Raw genomic sequence first — 12,226 nt, forward strand, 5'->3', positions numbered from 1 at the left:
GTAAGTCGCTACGGATAGAAACGTGTACAAAATGCCTACATTGTTAAACCCGGCATACTTAATATAACCTTTTCATATGGTTTTAGTCACTGGTGCTCAGTGGTGTAAAAAGTACTCAGATATTGTACTTAAAGTAATGCTAGGTAACTTTTTCAATAAAACTAAAGTTAAATTGTATATCTTTTGTGAGTGGCAAATGTTTCACAACACCCACTCCATGAATTTCACCCCCGAAAGCCTTTTATTTATATATTTTCTATTGAACGTTGTAGAGCATGATTTTCCCACGAAAATGACGTCATCTGGCCGGAAAATGGAAGCGGAAATGCACCGGTTTCCTGTTTGGCCAGGAACTACTGCACCGGTTTCCTGTTTGGCCAGGAACTACCGCGCTAATAACAAAAGGAAACTCACGCTGATTTTAAGAGATTGTATGATTTGAAGAACGAAAAAAAAACAGAAGAAGAAAACACAGCTCACGGTAACTAAAGCTCCACTGGCTAAGAGAAACAATCCACAGATCGTATAAAATAATTAAAAGAACGCTTTTTGAAACTCTTCCGTCTTACGGTGAAAACGAATGGAATTCTGGGTAACGCAGTAATAAATGAACGGCCTGCAGTGACGGTAATGACCAGCAGAGGCTGCTAAAAATCTTTTTTTTTAAATCTGCACTGTATAACTTTAAGTAAAAGTAGCAATACCACAATATAAAAATACTCTGATAGAAGTAAAAGGCCTCTGTTCAAAATGTTACTTAAGTAAAAGCACAAAAGTATTGGCTTAAAAATATACTTAAACCAAAAGTAAAAGTACTAACATCTTTGAAAATAGCAGATCTACAAGATCACAACGCGTCGCGATGCGACGCGTTGTGATCTTGCAAATCGGCCACTTGAGCCTATGTATGAAATAGGGCTCAAGTGGTTAATGTATAAAATATAATATATGAAATATAAAGTGTATATCTGCAAAGTAACTAGTAAATAAAGTTTACAGTAACATGGACTCACTATGTGCTGCCTCAGCCATAACGTCACTCTGCTGGCACCCAGGAAAGATGAATTTAGTCTGTTGGTGAAAAAAAAGACAAAATAAGGCATTAACGGGCTCCAATCACAGAAGAAGATATGTGTGATGAGGATAAAGATTAAGTATGACTGCTCATGCATTCATCACAAAATGACTTCCAAATTGTGACGGGCCCTGGGTAGAAAACCCGGCCTGGTGGAGACCTGTGCTCATAGGAGTGCACTGTTCCAGTTGACATCTTTATTGCATATGCATAATCATATTCGTACATAATTGGATAAAACACAATAAATCTTGAGAATGTATTTCCATTGTGGTATGTAGTTAAGTGTGTGTGTGTGTGTGTGTGTGTGTGTGTGTGTGTGTGTGTGTGTGTGTGTGTGTGTGTGTGTGTGTGTGTGTGTGTGTGTGTGTGTGCGTGTGTGTGTGTGTGTGTGTGTGTGTGTGTGTGTGTGTGTGTGTAAACTGTAAGCAGTCTAAGTTGATAAACATAATCGGTTTTGGTTAAAAAGGGGGAAAAAGGCTATTTTTTATTGTCATGCTCTGTGTCCAGGTTGTGTGAGTTGTGTGGTTGGTGCATTGCTATCTTAAGGGAGCATAAAGTGATTGCACCGTTGATCAACAAAAACATGTTCAAACAGAGTATTCTCCTGCATCATTATTCAGGAGTTGTCTGGTTTGATCTTCGGTTCCTCCAGACTTCATGTTGCCTTATTAAGTGTCAAGACACTTAATGAAGGGTTAGCCGCTGTTGTCAGAGTTAATTGATGACTGCATTGGACAAATGTTTGTGGGAGATATAGGCGTGGTATACTGTATAGGCCTATTTTTTTTTTTTTTTTTCACAATTTGTTTTCGTTCTCTTAGGCCTTGACGCAGAACATTTTTTTGAGAAGTTGGGGGGAAAAAAACTACATTTCACATCAAGTGATGTTGCAATTGTACTGAAGGTGATTTGTACTGTTCTGGCCAGAATATTGTTAGTTAAAACATGCTCTGAGATGTCAATTTAACTTAAACAACCTTCAATTTGATACGCTAAGAGCTTCACATGTAGGACTAGCCCTCCCCTCACACTTCCCACTGTGAAGACGTATACTGTATACTGGCTGAGGATGGAAGAATAACCACATATTTTCTGTGTCACTGACTCATTGAGTTTGATGAGTTTCAGCAGAACTACAGAAATGTCATGACAATTATTTATTAATCATTATCCCTGCAAAATAATTTGCCTTGTTTGCACATGAAGTGTAGCTAGTCCTACACGTTGTACTGTCTCTGAATCCAGGTATCTGTTGAAATTACCAAACAATGAAAATATGTTTCTGGGGGTTTATAAATGTATCATTATAACATTATAACATGCCATTACACCAATGCCACAAATTGTAAATCACGTTGAAAGTAATAATCTAAAAGCTTTAGAAAGCAATAGCCTACAAATAATTATTAAAATGTATTTATCCATAGGTATATTAAAAAATAAATCAAGCAATGAGAATAGCAAATTCAATACAATTGGTCTGAGTAGTGATTAACTTCACGTGAAAATGATGTATTCATTACTATCCCCAAACATTAATTCACTTGTTTATCCTGTATGAGTTCTCTCTCCTGATTCGATTAAATAGGTATCCTGACCTGAAAATATATGTTCTAAAGAGCTGAACACATGGAAAGACTTCTGTTTGAACACACACTACAGTATGTTGTATGTCTGTAGTTTTGCTGAAACTACAGAAACTAAAATCATGGTGACCCCTCTTGCATGCTTTTCAATAAAAACACATGAATTATTTTGTATAATAATAATGCATAACAATAAAAAAATATATATTATAGATTTATGTAAATAATAGTAGGCCTGATAAAATTGTGATATTTGTGAAGTTATATTTACCCCTTTTATTAACACATTGACTGCCAGAGGTAAAACCCCAGCCATAGCTCCCTGTGCCAGCCATTTTTGAGCTTTCTGGCCAGTCTATCTAGGCCCACAGAACATTTTGTGCTAGGCCTATGAACACATGGAATACCTCAAAACAAAGATCAGAATCTCTACTTTCGCCAGGAAAAAAAGTGAGTTCCTAGCATGTTCTGTTCTTTAGCTATTGGCAGTTGAATATAGCTTGGTTTCACCAAAATCAGCTATCTGGATCTAGAAGCTGAGATAATGAGGCTTTTGTGAAACATTCTCTCTCAGGCAGAACAGTGATTAGACCCTTATATTTTCACCTTCAGTGACACATTACTGACATCAGACATCTGCACAGTTGTTGTTTTCAAACTAACAACACTGAGAAAGTGCTTTTGAATATACTTTTATATAGCTTTTTCACATCAACGTTTATCAACATGTGTCTTGTTGATAAACAAATCTCAAGCTCATTTCAACGTTTTTCTTTTCAAAGTTATAAGATCAAAAGAAGTGTGTGTGTGTGTGTGTGTGTGTGTGTGTGTGTGTGTGTGTGTGTGTGTGTGTGTGTGTGTGTGTGTGTGTGTGTGTGTGTGTGTGTGTGTGTGTGTGTGTGTGTGTGTGTGTGTGTGTCAAGACTTGGCATTATCTGTGCCAATTGTTTGAGTTTGTTTTACACACCATTATAATTTCACACACACACACACACACACACACACACACACACGCACACACAGGGAGAGATTTTGCACTGTCCCCCTCTGGTGGTCAAAATAAATCCCTACATTGTGACACATCCATCCATCCAATACAGACATATTGATGACCCCTGATAGAAACCATATAGACATATAGACTGTATGCAAGGTAAGTGAGGAGGAATTATTTTCTGTGAATGCCATGCAGACAAGCACTGAGATCCAGATAGCATCTATGACATAAACCAATCAAATCAGAAATCAAATCAGTTTGACTTTTTATAGAGTGAAACAGTACGTCCTAAAAGTGAGTTCCTAGCATGTTCTGTTCTTTAGCTATTGGCAGTTGAATATAGCTTGGTTTCACCAAAATCAGCTATCTGGATCAAAAAGCTGAGATAATGAGGCTTTTGTGAAACTCTCTCTCTCAGGCAGAACAGTGATTAGACCCTTATATTTTCACCTTCAGTGACACATTACTGACATCAGACATCTGCACAGTTGTTGTTTTCAAACTAACAACACTGAGAAAGTGCTTTGAATATACTTTTATATAGGACACATCCATCCATCCAATACAGACATATTGATGACCCCTGATAGAAACCATATAGACATATAGACTGTATGCAAGGTAAGTGAGGAGGAATTATTTTCTGTGAATGCCATGCAGACAAGCACTGAGATCCAGATAGCATCTATGACATAAACCAATCAAATCAGAAAATGTTTGACTTTTTATAGCGTGAAACAGTTATATACAGCCTTATTTTGATCACGACACCCAATTACTGAATGTGAGTCCCCCATAACTCACAGTAATGGTCAAATAGGGTGTATGTATGTATATATTCTATGTCCAGGTTTTCTTCAGATTAGGATACTGATTTCACTGGTTCCATTTGTACACACAAGAGTTACATAACTGCTAGTTTGCAATTGTACATCTATGATATAAAACCAACAGTCTACAGAAAAAGTTTGAAACGACTCAGGCAGACACATTTGAACACTCTTTATATGGCTTTCACATATATATATTTGCCTTTTTACAAGTACAACTTTTTCAAGTACAAGTACCTTTCAAATACAAAATAGAGTACAAAATGACACAATATATCATCATTGTGTGTTTTGCCTGGCCAGCACATCAATGTCTCCTCAGATCCTTCAGGGCGGAGGTGGTCCCCGTGAGGGTTCTGAGGACGTGAGGGCATAGATGTCTTTCACCGACAAAGATGGCTTCACGTACTCAGATCCCCCGGGGCAGTGTGTTGGCTGTCTCAGAGCATAATAAATCATAAATCAAAGTCAAAATAAATACAAAATGAAAATAAAACAAAAGTGCATTTTAGCATAATCGAAATAAGGCAGAGATGGCTAAAACAAACAAATACAATCAAAATGATTCAATAATACTTCTCCATATTGTGGTAATCATTGTAGCATTCACTAGGATGGAGGGGTACCAAACAGCTTTTGCACTGTAGCCTCGTCTCACTCCGCTTTCCCCTCCTGGTACAAACTCTGCACCATTTCGTTGGGCCCTTTTTTTTGGCGGTGCGGGGGATATTGACAAGCACATGGACATTCATATCGCCACTCAATCGGTCACGAGGTTCGCGACTTCTTGGTGCATAAGGACGCCGGGGGGCAGGGGGGGGCGGAGAGGGCGGGGGACGGCGGGGGCGGGCAGGATGAGGCTGCTGCTGGTGAGGTTGCTGCTGACAGGCGGCCGGGGGGGGGCCAGGCGGGTCTGCTGGGACATCTTGTGGAGGGACATAATCTGCTTCCACTGGGACATATCTCACAGCGGTCCAGGCCTTGACAACACTGTTGATGAAGTCATACATGCATTTACAGTCGCCACCTGGATTCCTTGCTTTGTAGAGTACGAATGCATTATACATGCTGATTTGGAGTAGGTACACCACAAACTTGTTGCTCCACTTGGCTGTCTTTCGGATGAAGGGGTAGTAGCTTAGGTTTTGATCAAGCCGGTCCACTGCATTCATGCTCTTATTGTATTCAAGGACACAAACTGGCTTCTCCTGTGGCACTTTGTCTCTGTGGTGTTTCTGTCTCACCATCTTGGTCGCCATCTCATCCTTGTGCCGAGTTGTGATCAATCGAACGATGCGTTTGTCTCGCCAAGCCAACAACATCACTTTGCCATTGTGGAGCATCTTTCTCTCTCCCACTCTCAGGCTGGACACCGTCACATCCCTCATGGCTTGTGGTTCACCTCTTTTTAGCCTCATAGTACCACAGGCATGTGTGTTGTTATCTAGGAGGAGTTCATACAGCCCCACTGAGTTATAGTAATTGTCCATAAACAAAGAAAACCCGTACCCTGTAAGACCCTGCAACAGAAAAGTGACTGTGTCTGGTAGGGAAGAGTACTGTCCAGCATATGGCTTCATGCTGTAACAGTACCCCGTTCCAGAATCACACAGAATGTATGACTTTATTCCGTACTTGGTGGGCTTCTGTGGGTTGTACACTCTGAAGGATAGGCGTCCCCTCCACAGAAGCATCCCCTCATCGATGCTGATGTTGCGACTTGGAACAAACATCTCCTTGAATTTTTCTGTGAGGTAGAGCAAAACCGGGTTGATTTTGCACAGCCTGTCCGGGACAAAGACTTCACCAGCAGCCTCGGCGGCAGCAGCGGCGGCTGCAGCAGCAGCAGCATCAGCCTCATTGTTTGTGAAATGTATAAACCGCCAGATAATCTGGAACCTGTTGCGCGACATGTTTTGGCCAAAGAACGGTGTAAGCACAGGGTCATCAGTCGACCAATAGTACTGTAGTTCAGGCTTTCGCACAAGGCCAGTCAGGAACAACAGGGCGAAAAAGTTTTTCAGTTCTCCCACTGTAACGGCTTTCCATTCATTCACTCTGCTATGTGGATGCTGTGCCACTTCCTCCTCACTCCTGGCCGCGATGAACGCTGCAGCATAGATGTTGCTTTCCTGAACGATCATCTCTAGCAGCTCATCAGTCACGAACAGCGCCAGAAAGTCAACAGGAAGTGTAGACTGTATTTCAGCCGCAGCATTGCGTGGACCCGGACTAGCAGTGAATGGTATGTCCGTCCTAGGTTCCCAATCTGTGTCCTTCCAGACAGCCGGGGGCTTTCCACCACGTTCTGTGAATTACAGAAATACACAATTACCATAAAATACATATTTTTTTATTTGTGTGGCAGTGTTGATTTATATGAAAATATGACTAAAACTAAATGGAATTGTATTCAACAGACTATGACTAAAACTGAATCAAAATGTGCTGTCAGAATCATGTGTGGTACAGCTGTGAAAACGCTCTTACTTCTTTTACGGCTGACAGGTGGTACTGCGGTTGAACGCGATGGACCTGCTTCCTCCTCCAAATCCATCATGTCTGAAATCACAGTAAAACATAAAATAGTTTGGTAAATAAGATGTACATTTATTTTCACTACCAGCATGTGTCATGCTGGTGGTGCATTACTTTGTGGAACTTAGAATGAATGACATTTATCATTGCCGAGTGGGGTTTTAGCAATTTTGTAAATCTGAATGCAATAATATTATATAAAACAAATAAGTACAAAATGGCACAACATATCATTGTGTGTGTGTGTGTGTGTGTGTGTGTGTGTGTGTGTGTGTGTGTGTGTGTGTGTGTGTGTGTGTGTGTGTGTGTGTGTGTGTGTGTGTGTGTGTGTGTGTGTGTGTGTGTGTGTGTGTGTGTGTGTCAGACATTACTGGCAGAAATAACACACTATGTGTGACACTACATTATGTGTGACTAAAACTAAATGGAATTTTATTCAACAGACTATGACTGAATCAAAATGTGCTGTCAAAATCATGTGTGGTACAGCTGTGATAAACAGAAAACGGTCTTACCTCTTTCACGGCGGACAGGTGGTACAGTTGAACGCGATGGACCTGCTTCCTCCTCCAAATCCATCATGTCTGAAATCACAGTAAAACATAAAATATTTTGCTAAATAAGATGTACATTTATTTTTACTACCAGCATGTGTCACGCAGGTGGTGCATTACTTTGTGGAACTTAGAATGAATGACATTTATCATAGCAGATTGGGGTTTTAGACATTTTCTATTACTGTGGCAAAGCTGAATGCAATAATAGTATATACATCAAATAAGTACAAAATGGCACAACATATCATTGTGTGTGTGACATTACTGGCAGAAATAAGTAAGAACGATGCCAGCTATGATGTAAAAGCAATACTGAATGTCAGTCCCCCTGTCCCCCATAAACTCTTGAGTGTGTGCAAATGGAACCAAATGGACCATTTGGTTCCATTTGTACACATTGTACATAGCAGATCTACAAGATCACAACATGTCGCGATGCGACGCACACTCAAGAGTTTATGGGGGACTGACATTGTAAGTCAAACATTTTCAAGATTTGATTGCTTTTACATCATAGCTGGCATCGTTCTTACTTATTTCTGCCAGTAATGTCACACACACAAGACAAGTGTCTTGTCTACCTAAGTAGTCCTACAAGTCTTACCTTTCCTACAACTAGCAGACTGTGTGTGATGAGATGACGACTCCATTGCATCATCAGACGCATATTCGTCGTCTGAAAGTAAACAAGATCAAACACTGTTGATGTTGTGGACATAAGGTGACCTTAGTCCCCTTTGATGAATTGTATTATGATGGTGGGGGCCTCGCTGCACCTGGCCTCCACCCCAAAAACTAAAGCCATCAAAGGGATTTGAAAATCATTGTTGACATGTCCTCATGTGACCCACAACACTACAAAAGACTTTGTTGACATGGCCTCATGTCGACCCCCAACAAAATCAAAACATTTGTTGTCATGACATGACATGACCTCTTCCCTTTGAAGTATGCCACCCCCCCCCCCCCCCAAAAAAAACCCAGATCTACAAGTCAACAAATTCATAGGCTACATCGTCAACATATTCAAATAAATCACATGCATATAAATAGATACAGAATAAAATAAATACATATTTTATAACTGGCTGACCCAGAGTGCAATATCCTAGAAATCCACACCGGGCTTCTACATTGTCCATATATAAATAAGGTGTTACACACACCTCCAGTTGTTAGAGGCCCAGTCAAACAATTTGTCTAAAAAGGATGAAACCATTCATAGGTATTCAATTCATCAAAATATAAAATGGCACCATTCAATGATCATAACAAGATAAAAGCACTACGTTGTGATGCGATTGAATGGTTTGGTGCCATTTTATATGTTGATATAAGTAAGTAGTGCCCCACAGACTTTATACAAATATGAGGTAAATAGCCGATTTACAATCTCACAACGCGTCGCAGCGCGAGGCGTTGTGAGCTTGTAGATCTGCTATTTTCAGAGTACAACCAAAAGGTAAAATATGATAAAAAAATATATATATATATATATATATATATTCTTACCACTGGTAAACGGATCCAGACAATGTTTCCTTGGGCTTGGCTCGCTTGGCTCCCAGCTGCCAGAACAATCCGAATCGGAGCTCTCTTCACCGTCAGTAGTGTCTGGTTCTGGGCGATATGACACGGTCCTCGGAGTCGGTCTTTTGCTACGACGCAATCGGTGCCCGGGATCGGGGTCTGGTACCGGTGGGTTCGTGTCCTCCTCAGGCTCAGATACCTCCGCAGGTGGTGGGGGAGGTGGTGGGGGGGGTGGTTGCTTCTTAGGCCTCCGTGGTCGTCGCCGCCCGCGCCGGGGGACGGTCGAAGACACCGATGTCTCCTCAGATCCCTGGGGAGCAGTCTTCGCCTCCTCGGATCCCTCCAATGGCGGAGGTGGTCGCGGCGGAGGTGGTCGCGGCGGAGGTGGTCGCCGCGAGGGTTCTGCTGACGTGAAGACATAGGTATCTTTCACCGATAGAGATGGCTTCACGTCAACAGATCCCTCGGGGGTAGTGAGAGACGCCGCCTGCTTCACCTCCTTGGAGCCCCCAGCTAGTGGCGAAGGTGGTCGCGGGGGAGCGGTGAAAGACGCCACCGCCGACGGCTTCTTCTCAGGTCGTGGTGGTTCCTCCACAGGTCGTGATGGTGGTCCCGGTGGTGATGGGGGTCCCGGGGGAGCAGTGAAGGACATTGTCTCCAAAATAGTTCTTTGGGTCGGGTCTCTCCGAGGCCATTTGGCCTTGCTTTTTCTTCGCATCTCGCCTAAAAACTATACTCCCGAGTCCGACTCCCACCTATAAATATGTACACCTAACTCTCACCTATATATCTATGTACTACTATACTATATAAACGTCTTACTCTCACCTATATATATATATATCTTGCACCTCTCCTAACTTTACCAAACTAACTAACTAACTAACGATCGCTTGCTCTTTCTCTGTCTCTCAGTCGCTGTCTCTCGCTCTCTCTCACTCTATTTCTCTGTCCGTTCGTCTCTGCTCACTGTTTGTTTAGAATGCCACAGGGACTGTTGTTCTGCACCCGGATTTGTAGTGTTTTGCTCAGATCATGTGACTTTTGCGATCATGTGACTTTTCTTTTGTCGTAGAAGCTTAATATTAATACACAGGTTGTGGAAGATTGCAATCTACCGTATACCAATGAAAAGACCTAATATCGAGTTAATTCGATCTAGGCACGCAAGCGATGGGATGCTAATATCGAATTAATTCGATCTTGGCAGTCAATGTGTTAAGCCAATAAAAAACGATTTAGTTAAATGTTAGATTGTTATTGTAGTATTGGGTATTTTTTATCAGGGGTGAGATGAATAAAGGTCAGGAAAAGTATTGTGTAAATATCACATATAGCCTACCAGTAAAAATGTATTCGGAGTTCAAACTGTCACAGTAAAAAAAAAGTTGAAAATAGATGGGCTTACATGTATGAAATAAAATATATTAAAATTAAGCACATGCATTTTCTAGTGAGTATCTATTAATAAAATAATACATTTTGATCCTGTCTCATGTTTATTAGCGGGGTAACACTAGCATTAATGTTGCTCAGTCACATGCATGGCATTGATGGTATTTTCAGATTTACATTCAGCTGAGGATTGAGGCGTTGTCTTAGTACTCTTAGTTGAATAACTGTCTGGGGATATTTTGTTCTATGGCCGTGCGAGGGATGTTGTAGAAGTAGATAAATGGCGATTTGAGCTTGGGGGTCCTTGTCTGTTTTACCCAAATTGTACCTTTTTTTTAATATGTTATACTATTGTTTAGACCCTTGAGTTTTAAATAAATCTCCTTTTCTACGAGAGAAGTCGTAAGAGGTTTTTAATTATTCAATGGACCTGTGGGTTAAACATTCTCTCTGTGGAGCATGTGTGAGTGTATGCTGGGCTGAGTCTATTAATACAATAGGTATTGTTTGCCTATACAGGAATACTCATAGTTTCGAAGTTAGACTTAACCTTATTTTTCTCGGCAGGAGAAGTCTAGTCAAATCATGTGTTGTTTGCCATAAAGTGTATTTCCAAGTTCCCTTTCTTCACCACTGTTGCAGAGTTGTTGCTAAATAGGCAGTTACATTTCCCGTTTTACATGACCAAAAAATAATAATACGGCTTCTCCCCATGGCATCTCTTCCTAATGTACTTCTAAAATAATGAAAGTAGCAGATCTACAAGCTCACAACATGATGTATTGCTAGTGTGTGTGTGTGTGAGTGTGAGTGTGAGTGTGAGTGTGAGTGTGTGTGTGTGTGTGTGTGTATGCGTGCGAGAGAGAGAGAATGAGTGCACATGGGGTGGTCTCAGCTTGTGATCAGCTGTATAAAGAGGGTTCCCCAAGGGCACCACTGAATTAAAATATAAAACACATCACTTAGCTATATGAATACAAGTGGATTCCCAGTGGATCTGGTCATGTGTTTGCCGCAAAAACTGTGGGAAGAGTTTAAAAGCCTGGCAAACTTTTACAGTGACTCAATACAAATAAATAGGAGCCAGAACAACAAAGTGGTTGCCTAAGCCTATATTTATACATTTGCAGTGATATAGTAAGCTACTTACAGTGAGTGTGGAGGTTGAATGGTCGTCTCACGGCGGTATTCAGGATTATTCCTCAAGTTAGCGACATTATGAACAAGCTTCATGACATGGAGTCAAGTTTCACTTACTGTATCTGTCTACAGTTAGTCCTCCCTCTGCCTCCCTCTCTCTCTCACCCTCTCTCTCCCTCTCGCCCTCTCTCTAACTCTTTCTTAACTTCTTAAACCTCATGCATTGTTGAGTTGAGTCGCTTAGGGCTCTATAGCTTAATGCCTTTTCTGGTTTCGCTCGACATTAAAGATATTCACAGAAAACAGCCGATCGACAAGCTCACAACGCGACGTGTGGTGACCTTGTTGATCTGCTATTTTCTGCAAACATTTTCTCAGAAGTACCGCCCTCTGAGGGAGGTACATCCGTGGTCATTGTGTTGTCAACAACAGAAGAACACAGGTTGCTTAAGATCCATGGCTACTGACATTGCATTCTCACAAATAAGCCTCCACCTTCAATGTTTATTTAAGTGTATAAACCCACAGAACAGATGTGAAAATAGCTGGGTTTGAAGTGACTGATTTCAACATTG

At 41.2% G+C, this 12,226-nt stretch overlaps 1 protein-coding gene and 1 long non-coding RNA gene across 4 annotated transcripts in view; both read right to left on the reverse strand.

Moving 5' to 3' along the window:
* LOC311059710 (uncharacterized protein) overlaps positions 1–11,969 on the reverse strand; it is a 38,951-nt gene extending 26,982 nt beyond the window's left edge. For 2 of the 3 annotated variants that reach the window (XR_014602190.1, XM_084077735.1), the window contains exon 1: positions 11,662–11,969. Coding sequence is in view for 1 of the 3 variants with exons in the window: in XM_084077735.1 (XP_083933861.1) it covers positions 11,662–11,744 (83 nt within the window). In the remaining 2 variants the exon portion in view is untranslated. Of the gene's footprint in view, positions 1–1,013; positions 1,072–11,661 lie in introns of all 3 variants that reach the window. The other variant, XM_084077736.1, reaches the window with a different exon arrangement.
* LOC311060777 lies at positions 6,350–7,605 on the reverse strand. The gene is made up of 3 exons (XR_014602310.1): positions 7,545–7,605; positions 6,982–7,053; positions 6,350–6,799 (listed from the first exon to the last, which is right to left on the reverse strand). It is a non-coding gene; the product is annotated as an uncharacterized lncRNA (long non-coding RNA).
* Positions 11,970–12,226: the final 257 nt, after the last annotated feature.

This window comes from Gymnoscopelus microlampas (assembly GCF_963454915.1).
Source record: "Gymnoscopelus microlampas genome assembly, chromosome: 14".
In the NCBI taxonomy this organism is placed as follows: domain Eukaryota; kingdom Metazoa; phylum Chordata; class Actinopteri; order Myctophiformes; family Myctophidae; genus Gymnoscopelus; species Gymnoscopelus microlampas.